This window comes from Hylobates moloch, unplaced genomic scaffold (assembly GCF_009828535.3).
Source record: "Hylobates moloch isolate HMO894 unplaced genomic scaffold, HMol_V3 SCAFFOLD_23, whole genome shotgun sequence".
In the NCBI taxonomy this organism is placed as follows: Eukaryota; Metazoa; Chordata; class Mammalia; order Primates; family Hylobatidae; genus Hylobates; species Hylobates moloch.
In genome coordinates this window covers 14,639,134-14,658,818 of record NW_026652298.1, presented here as the reverse complement: position 1 = coordinate 14,658,818, position 19,685 = coordinate 14,639,134, and the positions used below count along the sequence as shown (strand labels likewise).

At 39.7% G+C, this 19,685-nt stretch overlaps 1 protein-coding gene and 1 long non-coding RNA gene across 2 annotated transcripts in view; both read right to left on the bottom strand.

The window, feature by feature from the left end:
- Positions 1-1,073: 1,073 nt before the first annotated feature.
- LOC131382346 (uncharacterized) lies at positions 1,074-2,830 on the bottom strand. The gene is made up of 3 exons (XR_009211755.1): positions 2,620-2,830; positions 1,685-1,778; positions 1,074-1,199 (listed from the first exon to the last, which is right to left on the bottom strand). It is a non-coding gene; the product is annotated as an uncharacterized LOC131382346 (long non-coding RNA).
- Positions 2,831-9,684: 6,854 nt separating this feature from the next.
- The window catches only part of CWC27 (CWC27 spliceosome associated cyclophilin), a 267,927-nt gene continuing 257,926 nt past the window's right edge, over positions 9,685-19,685 (bottom strand). Inside the window, exon 14 of the mRNA XM_032144572.2 lies at positions 9,685-15,922. Coding sequence (XP_032000463.1) covers positions 15,760-15,922 — 163 coding nt within the window. The 3' untranslated portion in view covers positions 9,685-15,759. The remainder of the gene's footprint in view (positions 15,923-19,685) is intronic.

The window sequence follows — 19,685 nt, the reverse complement described above, 5'->3', positions numbered from 1 at the left end:
TTGATATATTTCTTTGGATGAAATATGATATCTTTAATGTTTTTTGGGTTCAAGGGTCTAAGTGTGGGGAGAAGAGGCTCCTAAGCCACAATCAGCAGCTTGATTCCCTATCACCTGTTTAGAGCTCATGGTAACTGGAGTCAACAACTAACTGGATTTAGGAGAAACAGCAGCAGGTTTATGTAGCTCAGAAAGACAGTCCAGTTCCAAGACATGGGAGGAGTAGATAGGGATGTTTGGCAGCTGCTCAAATCAGAGCTTCTCAAACTGCCATTTATCATCAGAATTATCCAGGAAACTTTAAAAAATATCGAGTCCCAGAGTTGGGAGTGGGACAGACATCTGTGTTTTTCGAAGTTTTTGAGTGATTCTAACATCAGCCAGAGCAGGGCCTCTGGCTTATGGCTTGGACCACCTCAAATCAGCAGCAGCACCCAGCTTCGGCGACACGGCATATGTGGGGTTGGGGTTGCTTTTAGAACTATAGAAGACTGATCCCTGGGGAGCCCTCTGAGGGATCAAGCTAAGAGCTTCCCAGGTTTCAGAGATACGTTTGGCCCAGTCTTCTAAAATTCTAGCCCTGCTGTTGGAGATAGCCTTAATACCTGGGACTCAGAGCAGAAGGGATCTGGAAAGAGGACAGAAGCATCTAACCTCCTGGGTAACCAGTAGGAAAAAGCTTAGCAGGTACCTAAAACACAGAGAGAGGGTTTTGGGCTTTGGTCCAAGAACCACCAGTGGTGAGAGTAACAGGAGGATCCAAGATGGCTGCACAGCTCTGCTGAGCATATATCCATTTGGTTACCTGCTCAGCCAGCAAAGAAGAGATGTAAGGTAAAGCTTATAGGAGTCTGGAACCCAATATTAGACAAGGATTCTATACTACTCAAGCTTTGGCTGAAGCAGGAAATAATATTAATGATAGACATTACTAAACTAATGCTGTTGTGGTTAGCATTTATTGATCATTGTGCTAATCACTTTATACTTTGAACTCAGAAAGTTTAGGTATATCCTCTAAGGACTCCCAGCTAGTTGATGGCAGGGACAGAACTTGAACAAAAGGTTAGAGTGTGAGCTCTTTTGATGTCTGATTTCCCATTTCACAGGCCTGTTTACTTCCAGAAGGGAGTTGAACACAGGTCGAAGGGTTGGAGTGGTGTTGGTGAGAGCAGCTCAGGGAGTAAATGATAGTAATGCTAAAAAATGCAAAGTGCAATTAATTTTAAAACTCACATCTTACATATTTACATTGTCATTTCAATTTAGTTGCTCATAGTCTGAGATCTTAGTAGGTCCATGCCATCTTAATGTCAACCTGAGGATTAGGTGGGAACATAGTAAACAAGGCAGTGGACCTAGGAGATGATTAGGTTCTAAATCATATTTTAATAAACAACTATTCATACTTTTCCAGAATCATTTAAAGGGAAACCAGAGTAATCTTGTTAGTACAACCCTCAGATTTTAGTAATATCCTTAAAGTGCTCACCAACTCAGTTTGAGGAGATTGGCAATGACTTGGATATCATGTCATCCTTGTAATACAGACTTGAGAGTCCAGTGAGGAAAGAGTGAAGGAAATGACAAGGCACCCTTTGGAGGACGATGACAGAAATGTACGCATGAAAATAATCACACCTCAGGGATCTCGGAGGGCCTGCACACACTACCGATTACTCACCCGTTGTAAGGTCTCCCAGCATTAATCCATCTTGGCAGTAGGAAGAACATTACCAAATGACTACATTGCCTGCTGGCTTCTTCCAATCTCCTGGCTGGAAAAGCAAATGAGTGAATATTCACTCTGGAAGATGGAATTGTTTCCTGTATAGAGTCTACTTCATGGAGGTTCTTCAGGCAAGTAAACCAGGATATGAAATATTTTTTGTGCACCACATTCCAACAACTTCTGGAGCATCTAAATCCTGTCTTGGAAGCAGTTTCCTTAGGGTTTAACCAGGCATTAAACCAAGGTCAATGACAACCAAGGTCATTTTCTAGTTCTACATTAATTCTAGGGGAAAAACTACTTGGTTTTTGAAGGTGCTTTAATGTTTTTAGGTCAATATTTACTTCACTTCCTGCATATAAGGTGGTTGAAGAAAAAGTGCACTTATAAAAAAAAAAACAAACCAAACCCCCCTCCCCTCCCCATAAGTTTTACTTACCAACAGTAAGAAAAATAGAGGATTAAAGACAAAAAGAGCTGGCATTCATATGTTGGAAGGCTTTTTTGAGTGTCACAGATTTTCAAATAGCTGTCTTTTTTTTTAGGTGGTTCTTGATGGGATTGTCAGGAGGGAAAAAAGGCCCTATTATTAAACAAGCCTCAGGAGACATCGAGTGTTTTGGATAGTTAAAGGGAGTAGGGGGTGAGCTACCGTGCGCAAGAGAGGTGAGTGTACCATTCTAGCACACTACTAACCCTTGTTAGCATAGAGATTTTCTTTGGAGAAAGACGCTAAATACATTATCCACATTATGTATGCGGAGAGGGTTTACCCAGGAGCTTGAGGCAGGTCATGGACCATATTAGAATGTCATCCAGGAACCCAATGATGCCACAGCCCAGTAGGTCATGAAGACCTCATTCTACAACCTGGAACCATTACCAACCTATAGAAGAGACACTAGCTACTCGTCTAGCCCACAGGGCTGGGAAGAATGTCTGTTCCTCATTTTACTTGGTGGCCGTTGGATTGCAGGATTGGTGAAGAACCATCTTCCCCAGAGTGCTTCAGAAAGTTGGGAGCCAGAAGCAGAGGGCTGTAGTTCAGCAATTGTGTGACCAGGGGGTCCTTGCTCCCAGAGCTTCCAAGATGGTGGCGGGCTGCTTCCAAAATGGCCACGGGCCACTTCCAAGATGGTGGCAAGCCTTGTGTTCTCTGATCTGGGGTTCTTGGCCTCACGGATTCCAAGGACTGGAATCTCGGGCCATGCGGTGAATGTTATAGCTCTGTTAGAAGCCATGGGTCACGGAAGAGAACCGTGGAACCCAGTGACTAGTGTTCAGCTTGATTAGGGCGAACCCAGGCACTTAGCTGTGCAGGAACAAGGGCAAGCCTTTAGCCTGATCAGGAGCAGCAACGGGCGCCTCACTGGATCAGGAGCACAGGGGACTCCCTGCTGGATCTGGAGGGATGGAAGTCAGTGGATGGTCTGCAATGGCCGCAAACAGCAGTGGTAGATGGCGAGTGAAAGCTCAGCTCCAGCCGTAACAAACACGGACCAGAAGAGAGTGAAGTTGCAAGATTTAATAGAGTGAAAGCAGAGCTCTCATACAAAGGGAGGGACCCAAAGAGGGTACCCTTTGCTGGCTTGAATGCCTGGATTTATATCCTGATCATTGTCCCTCCTGCTGTGCTCTCAGGCAACAGATGATTGGCTATTTCTTTACCTCCTGTTTTTGCCTAATTAGCTTTTTAGTGAGCTCTCTTTACTACCTGATTGGTCGGGTGTGAGCCAAGTTGCAAGCCCCGTGTTTAAAGGTGGATGTGGTCACCTTCCCAGCTAGGCTTAGGGATTCTTAGTTGGCCTAGAAAATCCAGCTAGCCCTGTCTCTCAATTGCACTGAAAACTCTTTAGTTCCTATGGAGTCTGACTTCTAGGTCTTTTTTATGAACAAGCCATGGGCCTCGGCAGATGACATGGAACAACATATGGCTCAAGTCACAGATTATGTCACTAAGTCTGGAGGGCTGTGCCCTAAGTTTTTGCAGGAAGGCAAGTATTTGACTGGAATCTTCACTGTGGGAAACAGTGAAGTGGTACAAGTTAAGTCATGTGGAAAAGACAGCATCTGAAGCTTCCACTATGCTAAACCTGTTAGCTCCGGGGACCATTTTATCTCAGGGAGGACTGACCAGATTCCTCAGAACTGAAGTCTAAGAATGGGGTCCACAGAAAACAGGTGCAGGACAAGAATTGCTGGTAGGAAAGAGAGGAAGCGAATCAGGATTCAGAGAAGGCAAATAATTCCAAGAAGGTAGACTTGGATTTGGCAGGAAGAACAGCATGAGTGGTTTTCGTGGAGCCGTTTAACAGAATTTCAGTAGGAGTCTAAGGAGCATTTGGGCTGGCTAGCAAATGCAGAAGACTGACAGTGAAGGGGGAGGGAGGAAGAGCTGTACAGGTAAGCACTGCATAAGGGTGCCATGTCTAAAAAACATAATTCGCATCACAAACAACATAGCTTTGATAATTAGTATGATGATTTTTTTTCTTGCAGGTTTAGTAGTGTTTCTTTTTAACAAAGTAAGTATGTTATCACAATTTTCTGACATATGGAAGTAAAATGCCTTGGGGACCGGCTACCTTTTTCCAATTCATACAAGCATAGCCTATGGACTAGCAATGCTCCTGAGGCGAAAAAGCTCAAAAGCCTCAAAGGCATTCTACGATTCTACTAAAGTAGTAGAATCAATGAAATTTGCGAAAGAAGAATCTTCTGTTTATTTCTTACCCTGATCAATATTATGGTTCAGATGGAGATATTGAAGGTTAATATTTTTATGTGGGGGATAAGAAAGAGATCAGTGGAAGTGAATCTCTCTATTTTAACCTGCATCAGAACACAGGTACTGATGTTGTATATGTTCTGAAAATTCCTAAGGGTTTTCTTTTGCAATCCTATCTGGTCCTAACTCCCTCCCACTAGGCATGAGACCATTTCCTGTGGTTGCTAGATGTGATTTGAAGGTAGCAGGAGAATGGATAAGTGGGAAAGAATTACTACTCAAGTCAAAGCCACTTGGCTTACATATAAAATTCTTGATGTATTTCAAAAGCATCATTCAAAGCAAGTTGATAAATTAGACTTTTAATTGTGACATCGTAGGTAATGAAGAGTCTCTAGTAAAATTCTCCAAATTTCTTATTTTCTTTCCTATACCTTTGGGAAAAAGAAGTTTAGGAAAATGAGTCAGGTTTAAGGCAAATGGAACTATAGTACCAGAAAAAAATCCACTAATCTTTCTTGTAGGTATAGTTTGTGCTGCCAAAAAAGAGGCAGTTAGATGATTATAGGTAGAGAACGAATACTCTAATCTTGATGCTTTGATAGGGGACATTTTCCTGATTAGCTTTTTGAATAACTAGCTGCTGTCTACTAAGTTTGAGGTCTTTATTATAAAATAATTGCTATTGGAAGGCTATATTTAAATACCTGGAGAAATCACTCATTGTTTCAGTGAACTGAACTTCTTTTATTTTCTGTCTTATAAATAAGTGACTGACTTAAACTTGGAGCACTAGAAAGACTTACCAAGATCATTAATTGCATTTTCCCATCATGTAAACATTATGTTCAGGAAGGGTGTAGTAGGCAGTTCTGGGAATCGGGCATAGACAAGCTGTCCTACTTGTCTTCTTGGCTTCTCTGATTGTATAGGTGGATCTGATGTTATGCAGTTTCTGTGAAAATTTTTGCATATCAAAGAATATGGTAAATTTACATAGGGGCTCATTACATAAAGAAATACCCAAGAGAATGTGAGTCTTTGATTAAAAAAAAAAAAGCCTATTTTGCCATTTAAGATTCTCATGTCCATTCGATGTTTTTCATTCTTTTAGCTTTCTGCTCTAGGGCAGTGTCTAAGTCTGATTTCTGATTTTCGGAAAATAGGCATCAGAATTAGTTGAGTAAGCTTATTCAAAAAGAAACAAATGCAACAGATTCCTGGACCCCTACCCGGATCAACGGACTTGTCATTTCTGAGGCCTGGGAAACTGATTTTGACAAGATTCCTGCCCCTCCACTTCCTGCAGGGTGATTCTGAAGCACATTAATACATTTACGAGTTCACATTCTGTGTTGTCGGGAGCAGGATGGAGATAGATTCTCAATGCAGTACCAATCCACGAACAAAGAGAGATTAGTCTCTATTGAAGGTTCTTTCTCTGTTGAAATAAACAAAGGAGTAGTTTGAGAAAATCTGGGTGTATTTATAAAGGGCACACAACTGGCTGTGTGGGCTGATAGGCCTGGGGCTAAAAATATTTGAAACTGCAAAATTGCAAAACCGTCAAGTGTATGGATATTGAGAATTTTAAAAAATAAGATGGAGTATACTCTGTCATATAACTATTACAGTTTAAATCCTAATAAAGTGGAATTTGTGACTACAAGATCAACTTGATTCTTATCAAATACAATATTTGGAATTTTAAAAAGTTCTGTGAAATATCTAAACCAAGACTTGTACCTTCTAAAATTTCATAAATTAGAGATTTAAAAATATCATAAATTCTTGAATTCAGACTTTTATTTCTGCCTGTTAATAGGCTTCTCTAATACTAATCTGTCAGGTAACAGGTGGTGTGCAATTTCTCATAATCTTATTTTATCTAATTTACTTACACATCTTAGTTTTTTAAGACTTTACCTCTTAGTTTTTTAAGAAGACTTTACATCTTAGTTTTTTAAGACTTTACATCTTAGTTTTTTAAGGCTTTTCACTGAAATTGTTTCTACCTGATAATCCTAATCTAGCATTCCTGATCACTTCATGAACCTGGGCTTAAAGGGAAATCAATTTAGGTAGCATTAAAATAATTAAGGAACCGGAATATGAGGGTTGTGTTGTGGTCTCTGAGTTCCCTCTGGCTGTAGGCCTGGCTGTAGCCCTTGGATGGGAGGCTGTGGGGAGGGGTCCTTTGGTTCATTACTGTGATGAGGCTGACGGCGGCTGCTTTCCCAGGCCTCAGAGTTTCCAGGCTTGGGGTGATGTGCAGTTTCACTCCCTTGTCTAGCCCATCATGACTTCCTGTTCTTTTTCTGTAATGTTTTTCAGATCTGCTTCTTCCTGTTGCCTTCCCAGGCCTGGGTCTGGTCCAGGCTTTAATTACCTCACACACACCTGCACTCTTCTAATATCATTTTCCTGTCTACAACTTTTCCTTTCAGCATTTTTTTCCCCTTTTCACACACAGAATTCTCTTCCTTAAGCATCATTTCCATCACCCTCCTCTTCTAGCAGCTACCAATTTCATCAAATCCAATCTCCAGGTCCTCTCTTCCAAATCCCACCTCTCTGCTTGGGCCTTCTATCTCCTCTACAGCTGGACTCTGCTTCAGCCAAGCAAACGGCCTGACACTATGTCTATACAATGCTATAACATCTGGTTAATCCAGTCAATTCTGTCAAATCTTCAGTTAATCATCTGGATGTTTTGTCTACAAGATGCCAAACATCTGGATTGACTGAAGAAATTCACTGCATTGATGGAGTTGTTTTTTTTTTTTTTTAAACTGAGTTGACCAGATGTTTTGGCATCACGTAGACACACTGCTGTCTCCGACATTTGTCTTAATAACTTGTCTGCACAACCTTCTCCCCACCTGGAACATGACCTGTCTCCTCAACGCCATGTTTTCCCTTTCTTTCAAATTATGTTCAGAATTCTGTCTGCCACAAAGCAGTTCTAGATTAATCCCACTAAACCCATCTCTTGCTTCATTCTGGCATTCGCTTAGTTTCTACATGTATAATACTTTTCAACTGAAATCACTGTGTTTTGTCTTTTTATTTTTGGGCACTGTCCTCCTCCTCAACCCCATTAGATCCTAAACTCCAGAGGTGAATCCGAGGTATATAATGAAAACAACTGGGCTTGTGTAGTGAGAGGCTCAGCAGTCCAGTGACAAAGGGCAGAAACTCTGGAAGTTAGTTTTGTTTTGTACTCCAGCTCCTCTGCTTACCATGTGACTTGGACAAATTATTTAACTTCTGTAAGCCTCAAGTCTCTTCCTCATTTATGATATGGAAACAGTAATAGAGCCTGCTTCATAGAATTGTTTATAGGGATTAAATGAGTTGATAAAGTGCTTAGACAAGAGTCTGGCATCAAGTAGATATCCATTAAATGTTAGCACTTACCACTACAGGGGCTTTACCTTTGTAAAAGCTTGGCTTTCTTGTCTATTCTTTCTTTTGACTGTAACAACACCTTGACAGGTAGGTAAGGCAGCGGTGACTGTTCCCGTCTGAGACAGGAGGAAACAGATGTCAAGAGGTTGTATCATTTGCCTGTTAAATCAGTTGCAGTTCTGAAGCCTTACAGCCTTGCTTTCTATACATCACATGCTGGCCCTCAATTCTTCATAATCTCTGGACTTACAGCCCATCTGTGACAAAGTGTCTTATGTTAAATGAGAAAAAGACTGTGGTGATATTTCCCTAAAGTTACATTTATTCAATTGTTAGAGCAGTCCCTGAAGTGAGGTTGTATCCTTCCTTCATTTTTAGTGTAAACGTGTCCTATCTTTGTGAAATGATGGTGACATTAAACTATAATATATGTAATAACCCTACACTGGATCCTGAGGGGTTTAGTCATTAATCCAACAAATATTTATTAAGTGTCTACTATTTGTTAGGCAGGGTTCTAGGCACCGGAACAACAGGGAACAAAACTGACAGAAATCCTTTCCTTCACGGAGGTCATTCTAGGGTGGGAGAGGGATGATAAAGGATAAATTAACCTCTTTAAGGCTCAGTTTCCTCATCTGTACAATTGATAAGTTCCTACTTCATAGAGTTGTTTGTAAGAATTAAGCAAATAAGGCAAATTACGTGGGAGTTAATAGCACTATTGAATACAACTAAACAGGGAGATTGAGAGACTGAGCATGTGGGAGGGGTGGCTGGAATTTTAAAGTAGAGTGATTATTGTAGGACTCAATGAGAAGGTGCCATTTGAATAAAGACTTGAAGGAACTGAGGGAGTTGGCCATGTGGACATCCTGGGGGCAGTATTCCGGGTGGAAGGAACAGCCATTGCAGAGGCCCTGATATGGAACACACCTAGCTTACTTGATGAACAGCAGGAAGGATAGTGTGGCTGGTGCAGAGTAAGTGATGGGGAAGGTAGTAAGAGAGAAAGTCAGAGAGACTGAGAGGAAGAGGTGGTAACTACAAAGAGCCTTAGGCCTTTATAAGGACTTAGGCTTTTACTCCGAATTAAATGGGAAACCATTGAAGGGTTTTGAACAGATAAGTATAACAACATGACTTGTTTTAAAAAGTTTAACTGGCTTCTATGTTAATAACAAATTATAGGAAAAAAGGGTGAAAGTTTATTATAGCAGTCCATATGATAGTTGATGGTTCCTTTGACTAGGGTGGTAGCAGTGGGAAGTAGCAAATAATGGTAAAATTCTGGAAATATTTTGAAGGTGGAGTCAACAGAATATCATAACAGACTGAATGTGTGAGATAAAGACTGGAATCCAAGCTATTTGGCTTGAGCAACTGGAAATTGCATTATGGGCAATGCAATTATGGCATTGCCCATAATGGAGATGGGAAAATTACAGAGGAGGCAGGTTTGGTGGAGGCAGGGCTGGGAAGTGTAGATGACAGTTACATTTTGGACAAGTTAGGTTTGATGGACATTATGGAATTTCATTGTGACATGGATCTAGTCCTCACATAATATCATGTATAACTTTTCCAAATTAATTTAAAAATCACTTGTTGAATTCTTTTGTTCCTTGAGAAATAGTATCCCATTCTTAATTAGTCTATTCACTTATGCCAATAATATAGTATTATTACAAAGTTTTGTAATAGAAATAAAATGGTCATACTCCTCTTATTCTAAATAAAATATTTCCTTAAAATTGCAAATTAAAAAATAATACACACCACACAAAAAGAAGGAAACCTTCAAATTGTAAGTTTACTCATAGCTGTTCAGAATGAACCATACAACATATAGTTTAGTCATTTCTTTTCCATACATGGTATGCTTCATTTCAAATATATTCTTTTTTTTTTGAGACGGAGTCTTGCTCTGTCACCCAGGCTGGAGTGCAGTGGCGCGATGTTGGCTCACTGCAAGCTCTGCCTCCCGGGTTCACGCCATTCTCCTGCCTCAGCCTCCCGAGTAACTGGGACTACAGGTGCCCGCCACTACGCCCGGCTAATTTTTTGTATTTTTAGTACAGACAGGGCTTCACCGCGTTAGCCAGGATGATCTCGATCACCTGACCTCATGATCTGCCCACCTTGGCCTCCCAAAGTGCTGGGATTACAGGCGTGAGCCACCGTGCCTGGCCTTTTAAATTAATTAATTAATTAATTTTTATTTCTTTTCAAACAGATTCTCGCTCTGTTGCCCAGGCTGGAGTGCAGTGGCATGATCTCGGCTCGCTGCAACCTCCACCTCCCATGTTCAAGGGATTCTCCTGCCTCAGCTTCATGAGTACCTGGGACTACAGGTGTGTGCCACTAGGTCCGGCTCCTTTTTTTTTTTTTTTTTTTGAGACAGAGTTTCGCTCTTGTTGCCCAGGCTGGAGTGCAATGGCATGATCTCAGCTCACCACAGCCTCTGCCTCCTGGGTTCAAGCCATTCTCCTGCCTCAGCCTCCAGAATAGCTGAGATTACAGGCATGTGCCACCACGTCTGGCTAATTTTGTATTTTTAGTAGAGGTGGGGTTTCTCCATGTTGTTCAGGCTGGTCTCGAACTCCTGACCTCAAGTGATCTGCCTGTCTTGGCCTCCCAAAGTGCTGGGATTACAGATGTGAGCCACTGCACCCGGCTCGTTTTTGTATTTTTAGTAGAGAGGGGGGGTTTCACCATGTTGGCCAGGCTGGTCTTGAACTCCTGACCTCAGGTGATCCTCCTGCCTCAGTCTCCCAAAGTGTTGGGATTACAGGCGTGAGCCACTGCTTCTGGCCTCAAATATATTCTTATTAAAGTGTTTGAATATCATAATAAATCTCTAGAGTAAATTCAGAAAATAAATAGGAAAGTCACTTAAGAGTGTCCTGCTTTTAAAATTATCCTGATTGCTTTTAAAAAGTGGCATAACTTTAGCAATGACTATCATTTTTGGCATCATGAGAATGAGAAAATAATAATTTCCTAAAAGACCAAGAACACCTTTCTGACTGGTGCTGTGAAGAAAGCATCCAGAAGATGTTTAACATGAATTAGCACCATGATCTAATCTTAAGGAAATAATTCCCAGCAGATGTGGAAAAGAGAGAGACCAGACTCCTGTCTGCATTTCATTTAGAAGCCAGTCGTCTTTCCTTTTCAGGTAGGATTTCTCACCCCCTAACCCAAAATACAGTTTAAAATAAATTAAATAATGAATTTATACATTATCACTTACCTGGAAAAATTCAAAGAACTATAATTACATTTCTTTCCTTTCCCCACCCAACAGCGTTTTTTTTTTTTTTTTTTTTTTCCCCTGTAAGATTTGGTTGCTTCTTGAATTGGACATATGACTAATTGGGGCAAAAAACACAAGAAGCAGGGGAAAAATAAATGTGAGGCAAGTGGTTCTGGAAAACTCCGTCGAGAATCTAAAGATATAAACTGCCATAAAAATGTAGGGTACAGGTATTGCTAGAACTTTGGATGGTGTGAAGTAATTACATAAAATAGAAATATGCATGAAGACTGTGATCCTAGCAAAGGGTTCAAACCTTTCTGTAAGTTCTTTAGTGCCAATGCAAGAGTTACTGTATAAGCTTTTAGCTAGAATAAAACAGAATGGGAAAAATAACCAGTTTACTGGAGCTACTTTTGGTGGCTTGAAATCAGCCACGGTGAGAGGACTTATGTTGTGGAAATCAGTAAATGCTGCAAATGATGGCTCTTCTTTCCTTTATTAAGGAAAGCTGGTTTACCAGCCTACCAGTGAAAACAACTTTCACAGGGATTTCCACAGGGAATAATGAAACTCTTAGCACCTGTGACAAAGACCTTCCCCTACAGCTTTGGTAGTGGTGGTAGTGATTTTAGGGAATGACTAAATGTTTATTTCTACAAACACAGGACTTCTAATGCCCATCCTAGTAAGATTTGGTATTTCATTATTTCTGTCAGAATTCAAATTTCATCAAGGCTTTATTAGAAAGGATTTCTCTACAATATGGTTCCTGTTTCACTTGTCTTCAGTAAAAGCTAAAGGAAGAAAGGAGATAAAATATACTTGGGACAGTTAAACTTCCTGCTTTCTAGTAAGCAGAAATGATACCACCTGATAAACTGTTCAGAGTTATTGGAACAGAGACAAAGCCATAGAGAAACTGGACCCGCTTTTGCGTGTGTGTGTGTGTGAATGACAGTGTTAAAGAATGTAACCTCTCTTAACTTCTCTACACCCATTACAGACAAATTGCTTATACTGATACAACCCTCAACGGTAACTCACTTCACACCTCCATTTTCTTTCTTGTTATCACCAAGATTAAACAGCATGTTTGGGCATTATTTTGCATTTATCTAACCTTTTCCATACAGGCCACAGTGCTACAACAGAACAGGTTTATGTACCTCACACGTCAGATCTTATCAAGGAACTTGGTAGTGACAGCTTGATAAGGACATCATAGCTTATTGAACTTGTTCTAAAAACAGCAGCAAACCACTCATCTCCTCACACTTTTTAATGACCTTGTTCTATGGTAGCCCCATTTTTAGATGCAGCAGATGCATTACTGTGTGGCCTCAGAGGATACAGAGTGCTGAGGGCATGTGTATTATTACACCATTTAGGATTCACCTATGGCTTTGATGGTGGTGGCAGTGATTTTGGGGAATAAATGAATAAATGTTTCTTTCTACAAACCCAGGACTTCTGATAGTAAGATTTGGTGTTTCATTATTTCACTTGGAATTCAAATTTCATCAAGCCTTGCATTTTGTATTACATCATTAAAAATTCTAGAGAGATCTGCATTTGCCTCAATTACCTATTGAGAATGGAGAGGTCTAGGGTTAAACTTTCACTTTGCCAATGACTTCAACCATGAGAAAAAGTGATTTGTCATAAAATGAGAAAAAAAATTGCTGGGAGTGGCTTTTCTCTTTGCTCTCCAGAACGTGCAGCATTGTCACAGACAACGAATAAGAATGCTAACTCATATAGCAGGAAGAAATGTAAAAAACAAAACAAACAAACAAACAAAAAACCAATGCTAACCTACTTCCTTGTCTTAGGATAACATCCCTAGGGTAAGACACATAAAATAAAAATCCCAAATATGAAATTAAAATTAAAAGACTAATTTTCCAACATGTTTTTTGAATTTTTTTTTTTGTTTTGGCAATTCATTTGGCTCCCACACATTCCTGTGACATTTGCAAAAGGTTTACTATGAACACATTTCATACAATATTGAACAGATAATTCAACTACATTTTTAAGCTTTTTAAAAATTATTATTGCTCTTATTCAGTTAAGTTTATGATGAATTTTATTATCATGTTGAAGTTCTTCTGATAAAATTCTAATCTCTGTGGAATTTCAGATGTTTCTGCTCCTTGTGGTTAAAACAGGACGAGAAACATTCAACCAAACTGGTTTTAATTTTGTCATTCAGTTATCTCTTTAAACCTGCAAATAGTATTCTCTAGCGTGTGCCCTGGAGGTCTGTGGTTTCCTCTGTTCCAGGATAACACTGCACTGGTTAAGGTGGACACGATCCAGGAGGAATGGTAGAGAAACCGTAGGGTACTTCAACACAGACAGATTTAGTGGTAATACGTTTCAGAACAACCAACAGAGACTTTGTGAGTTCGGAAGATGAAATTCTGTTTTACCTGAAATAAAACCAACATTATAACCTTTATGGTGAGGGGAAGATGGGACACACTTCCAAACACTGGCTTATTTTGGGGTGGCTTTGAGTCTGACCACTCTGCATTTGAGTGGGTTGACGTTTTCCCGTAACACCTCAATCATAGCCCTCTCCTCCTCTTTGAAGCTCTCTCCTTCTTCCTGAAGCAAAACAGAAAGGGTTCTTGTTAGTACTGGGGGTCCTTCTGTCTTCTCACCTCAGGTTCCAGATATAATCATAAAAAAATTGTGAAATATTTCAGGTATTCCAAAATGTACAGAAAATGAGAACTGAGTACCTACCATCCAGCACTTAAAAAATAAAACATTACAAACACAAGTGAGCTCCCTGGGAATTCCTTCTCAGAGGCAAACGCTATTTCCACATGTGTTTTTATACTTTTCTACATATGTGTACATTCATAAACAATATATCATAATGAATTGTGTGTCTTAATTTGTATATAGGTGGTTTCCTTTTTTTCCACATTATTTTAAAGATCTGCTACTACATATAGCTCTGGTTTACTGATTTTCACCTCTATAAAGTATTCCATAGTATGACTATTCAACAACTTATTTATCCATTCTTTGGTTGATGCTTTAGTGTATAACTTAGTACTTCTCTCCTTGAGCAATATGTGAGAATTCCTTTAGGATTCCTAGGACCTAGAATTAGAATTTTTGGGTTATTGGATATACACATTTTTAACTTCACTAGGTATTGCCAATATCAAAAGAGGTGGAACCACCTGGAGTGAGGCCCATCCATCTGTTTAACGAGCCCTCGGGGTTCAAAGTTTCAGATTCAGTAGTCTGAAAGAGAGGTGGTAGTGATGGGTGGTATGGCCAAGAAGTTACATTTCTGACATGTTCTGAAGTGATGCTACTGCTGTAGTGTTGCATCTGGGATTACATTTTGAGAACCAGTGCTCTATGCTCTAGAGAAAGCCTATCAGATTACATTCTGAAAGAGAGCTGATGAGACACGATCTGAAAAAATGTAGCTGGTGAGATTTTATCCGGTTAGTGAAATTAGCCCGTGATATAATTTTAGCATTCAGACTGTAATATATAATATAGATAATATACAATAAATAACCAGTATGGGCCGGTCGCCGTGGCTCATGCCTGTAATCCCAGCACTTTGGGAGGCAGAGGCAGGTGGATCACTGGAGGTTGGGAGTTGAGACCAGCCTGGCCAACATGGAGAAACCCCGTCTTTACTAAAAATAAAAAATTAGCCGGGCATAGTGGGGCATGCCTGTAATCCCAGCTACTTGGGAGGCTGAGGCAGAAGAATTGCTTGAACCCAGGAGGCGGAGGTTGTGATGAGCTGAGATTGTGCCATTGCACTCCAGCCTCGGCAACAAGAGCGAAACTCTGTCTCAAAGAAAAACAAAAAACAAAAAATGAGTATGAATGATTGTCATCAAAAGCTAAATTCTTAATGAGTTTTTATTGTCAGAATGGGACCTCTGCATGTGCTCTTGGTATCACTGTGCTGAGAAGGGCAGAGGAGTGGGCAGGGGGCCAGGTGTCAGGCTGGGCATGCAGTGAGCCTGGCTGATGTACTTCGAGTGTTAAAGTATCTTGACTGTGCCCATAAAACCCAGGCAGTGGCCTGCATGGAGGTGTGAATGTTCACTTGGGGGTTCCTGAAGACTGAAGGCATGAGGATATTGAGTTGTGCTGGCTTGGATATTTTGAAATATTTATATGCAAAAAACCCCATCCATATTTATATTCTATATTTTATTTATAATCTTTTATTATATTCTGAAGTTAGTGAAAGGGAGGTTTCCCACAAATATTCTTTCTGTAAGAACTTATTAAAAAATCTTGAAAAGGAAGCCTTCATATATTTTAGGGTAGAAGGACACAAACAGGGTTGCAGTCTGCAATGGTTAATATGTAATGTGGAAGGAAAGTTATTTTATTTCAGATTTAGCAATATAAAAGTTCAGCTAGGAAAAAACGCATGTACCAGTAACCAAAAGCATTTGCTTACATCATTCCACAATTTGCAAAACAAGATAATTGTTTTTCAAAACCAGACAACAGGTTCGAAAATACTTCTTTTCACACCCCTAAGTGATGCTATTGGGAACAATGGCTGTTACAAGGCCATTGCAGGCACATTTCCAGCAAGTTCGGGTTATCATTATTCTCATTTTATCTTCTTTCTTTTTTCTCTCTCATCAGCTTTTTGCTTTCTTCCCTCCTTCTTTTATTCACCGGATTCCGAGGATCATAGATTTCAAATGTATCTGAGTCTTGCATGCTTGCATCTTTCACTTTTCTGCTTTTATCCTCAAACTGAAGTACATGTGACATCCTAAATAGGGAGAGAGATGGTTCAGTGATTTCTTGCATGGGAACTTACAGTAGAAATTCTATACTCTACTATCATTGACATAATGAACCATAAGCATATGGAACACCAAGATGGGTTTGTTGTTTACTGGTGCTTACACCACATGGAAACCAACTTCTCAGAAAACTCTTAAATTTGAAAAACATGTCTGAAGTTTGTTCTGCTGGTTTGTATTTCTAGTAGAGAGTCTCTTTGCCTCAGTCTTCACTTGAGGTTTCTCCCCTGATGGAGGGTTAAGAGAGTTCTATACAGAAGTGTTCTTCAAAGTAAACTCAGAGGACACTGTCTGCTTCCTTTAAAGAACACATTCCTTTAGCCAGAGTGAGTCAGGTTGCAGAGCAAAACTCAAGACAATAAGCCAGCCCTATCTGATTTTTAAAAATTTCAACAGTTACATGGGTCAAAAGTAGGGAATACATTAAGGTAATTTAAAAATGATGTTCAAATGGTGTTATGACTCTCTTTCCTGGGGAGTTTGCTGGTTTAAAAAATATTTTCTTCATACAAAAGGAAACTAAACTTTTGACATAACTCTATGGACTGATTTCCTTCTACTGTTCATTACAACAAATCTAACCAATCCTGCTTTCTTACTTCATCAAAAGCTTACTGGTCTTAAGGTATCAGCATATGCTGGAATCCTGATAGGTCATAAGCTAGCTATCTTTAGGATCAGCGAAATATGTTAGTAATTAGCTGTGCCCCATATGAAGTGCCAGGAATAAACAGGGAAGTCCAAAGAGCAGACTTCAGAACAGTTGAATGAATTTGGAAAGAGAAGAGAAAAGTTCAATTTTTTTTTTTTTTTTTGAGATGGAGTCTCGCTCTGTTGGCCAGGCTGGAGTGCAGTGGCACGATCTTGGCTCACTGCAACCTTCACCTTCCGGGTTCAAGCGATTCTCCTGCCTCGGCCTCCCAAGTAGCTGGGACTACAGAGATGTGCCACCACGCCCGGCTAAGTTTTTGTATTTTTAGTAGAGACGGGGTTTCACCATGTTGGCCAGGCTGGTCTCGAACTTCTGACCTCGTGATCTGCCTGCCTCGGCCTCCCAAAATGCTGGATTACAGGTGTGAGCCACCGTGCCGGGCGAAAAGTTCAATTTTCATACAAATAAAACAAAACTCTTAAGTCTTTTCCTACCAGTTATATCCTATACACACTTTTCTTCATCACAGCAGATAGGGTTAAACTGTAGGATTAATACTTCTTATATGCCTGTTGTAACTTTCAGATGAAACCCAAATATGATGCTAATATCTTTTCCCCCATATAAGCAGAGATCTGGGTAGTAGGTAGGCAGCAGTGAAGATCCCTCACTCTTTTCTCTCTACAGCAGCACAAATGATGAGTGAAATTTACTTGTGTGGCAAATTCACATGGGTATACCCAGATTTTGAAGAATCCTAAAAAGATTTTAGGAGGGAAATAAAATGTCACAATTTTAGTGATACCATCATTACTAAGGGTTCAGTAGCTGCTGCTCACCAGGGCTGGCGAGTTGAGGCTTATGTACCATTTCTACCTTCTTTTGTCCCACCTGAGAAAGCTTACTGGAAAGCAATAAGTAGAAATGCTATATACGGATGATCTAGAATCTACTTTAATTTACTGAGTTAAGTCACATTCACATTTTTTATACTTCATTATTATTATTATTATTATTTTTGAGATGAGATCTTGCTATGTTGCCCCAGATGGTCTCGAACTCCTGGGCTCAAGTGAACACCTTGTCTCAGCCTTCCAAGGAGCTGGGATTACAAGCGCATGCCACCATGCTTGGAACTATATTATTAATGATACATAATTTGTATCAAATTTCATAACTGATCTTAATACCTGAACATGCTATTTCACATGTGGAGTTGCTGACTTTTTACACTTCCATTCCTTTAGTAGACACCCTTATTTAGAAAATGTATTGTACAATCGTTGCAAAATCTAATATTCTTGTGCTTTCAATTTCCTACAGCGTTTAGGTATTAGCTTCTGAAAGTAAGACAGAGATTACTCCCAGAAAAAGGCTGACTGTTCGACAGCCATGGTATCAAGTAAACCACTAGAACCAGTTGGAAAAATAATTAAACCAGATTTATGCAATTAATGATATCTCACCAAGGTCTAAATAATCAGTGACAACTCACTTCAGTAAATACACCTCTGAAAGCCAATTAACCAGTGATAGCCACATGCTTTTGAAAGTTGGCCCATCGGCTGCAGACTCGCTCCAGTGAATATGCTTCTGAAAGCCAGCCAGTCAACAATAGTCTCTTTCGAATAATGGGGCTTTTGAGGCTGATAGCTGCCCCTAAACAATTCCTGACCCCAAAACACGATGTAAGATTTGCAGCCTGCTTTGCTTGGAGACACTGTGCCTAAAAGCACAGCTCCTCTTTACTTAAGTAATAAATTAAGCCTTTTTTTTTCTCCAGTTATTGAGAGGTAGCCTTTTCTTTCAACACTTCCTACAACCTTTGCTGCATCCCCCACAAAATGCACCCTTTAAAATTGTAATATTACCACTGATGAGAAGTAAGTGCAGAAGAATGGTAGGACTGTCCTGTTAAAGGTACTTTACCACACTTTGGGGGCGTCTAGACCCCTCTACTGCACTTCAGTACATGCTTAGCAGCAGCTTTCCAAGTGCTTACGGGCTGGCTGTGTTGATGTCTAAGCCAACATCAGTGTAGCTGGAAACATACGCCCTTTAAAACAGTTTCATCAATACTCCTGGATTGATAGGAGAAAACAAACTTACTGTCTTATTAATACCTCTTCATATACATATTCTTCTATTTAAAAAATTATCCTCTTCTCTGCCCAGAAATACAGATGGTTTTCTGTAATATCCATTTCTAGTAGGGATTCTCCATGTTTCAAAAATGACTTGATCAGAATTTGTCAATTAAGAATATAAAAAGGCACCTTCTTCCTTTCTATGCCATGAGAGAATCTTGCAACTATTGGATTTAGTCGGCTCTGGTATAAAAAATGAACTCTAGACACATGAATAACAGCATAAAGTCCACAAGAAGAAACAGATTTCCTTACAAATTTGAAAAAAAGCAGAGAGCCGTAAGTTAAAGGAGCTGTCTTTTTCAACTGTTTGTTTCATACACCACTGCACTAAGCAAGTCCAACATTTTGATTAATAACAAACCTAAACCCAGAGGAAAGAAAGGGCTATCAGCTTACAAACTACTTCAGCTTTAATATCATAATACTTAGCATGGCTGGTTACTTGGCAATAATATTTAACCTTTAATAGAAATAAAAGCATAATCAAAATGCTTCATCCATTTATCTTTCAACATGCTTTGGTCACTTCATTGTGAAAAGCAAAACAAAACAGTTATTATGATTTTCAGCATAATAAATTCCTGACCTACGTGCCTCTATAAATCACAGACTGTACGAATTGAAAGCATGCCTGCACTTTACAGTCTCCTATGAGGATACACAGTAAGATTTAGAATACAGACTCAATTTGAGTACAGGAGGTCTGACAGTTTACAATCGTGTATGTCCCAATAACTCAATACTATCCACTCTGTGGCTCTTTATGGAATTGGCCCAAAAAGAGTAGTGAATTTTTTTGGAATTAATTACACACTGATCATTTACATATGAAAATTGTAGAGCTTGTTCACTTGAAGGCAAAGACAAAAATTTAGGTTTGATTAATAAAAAATTTCACATAGGCTCAGATTGTCAAATAACATTGAC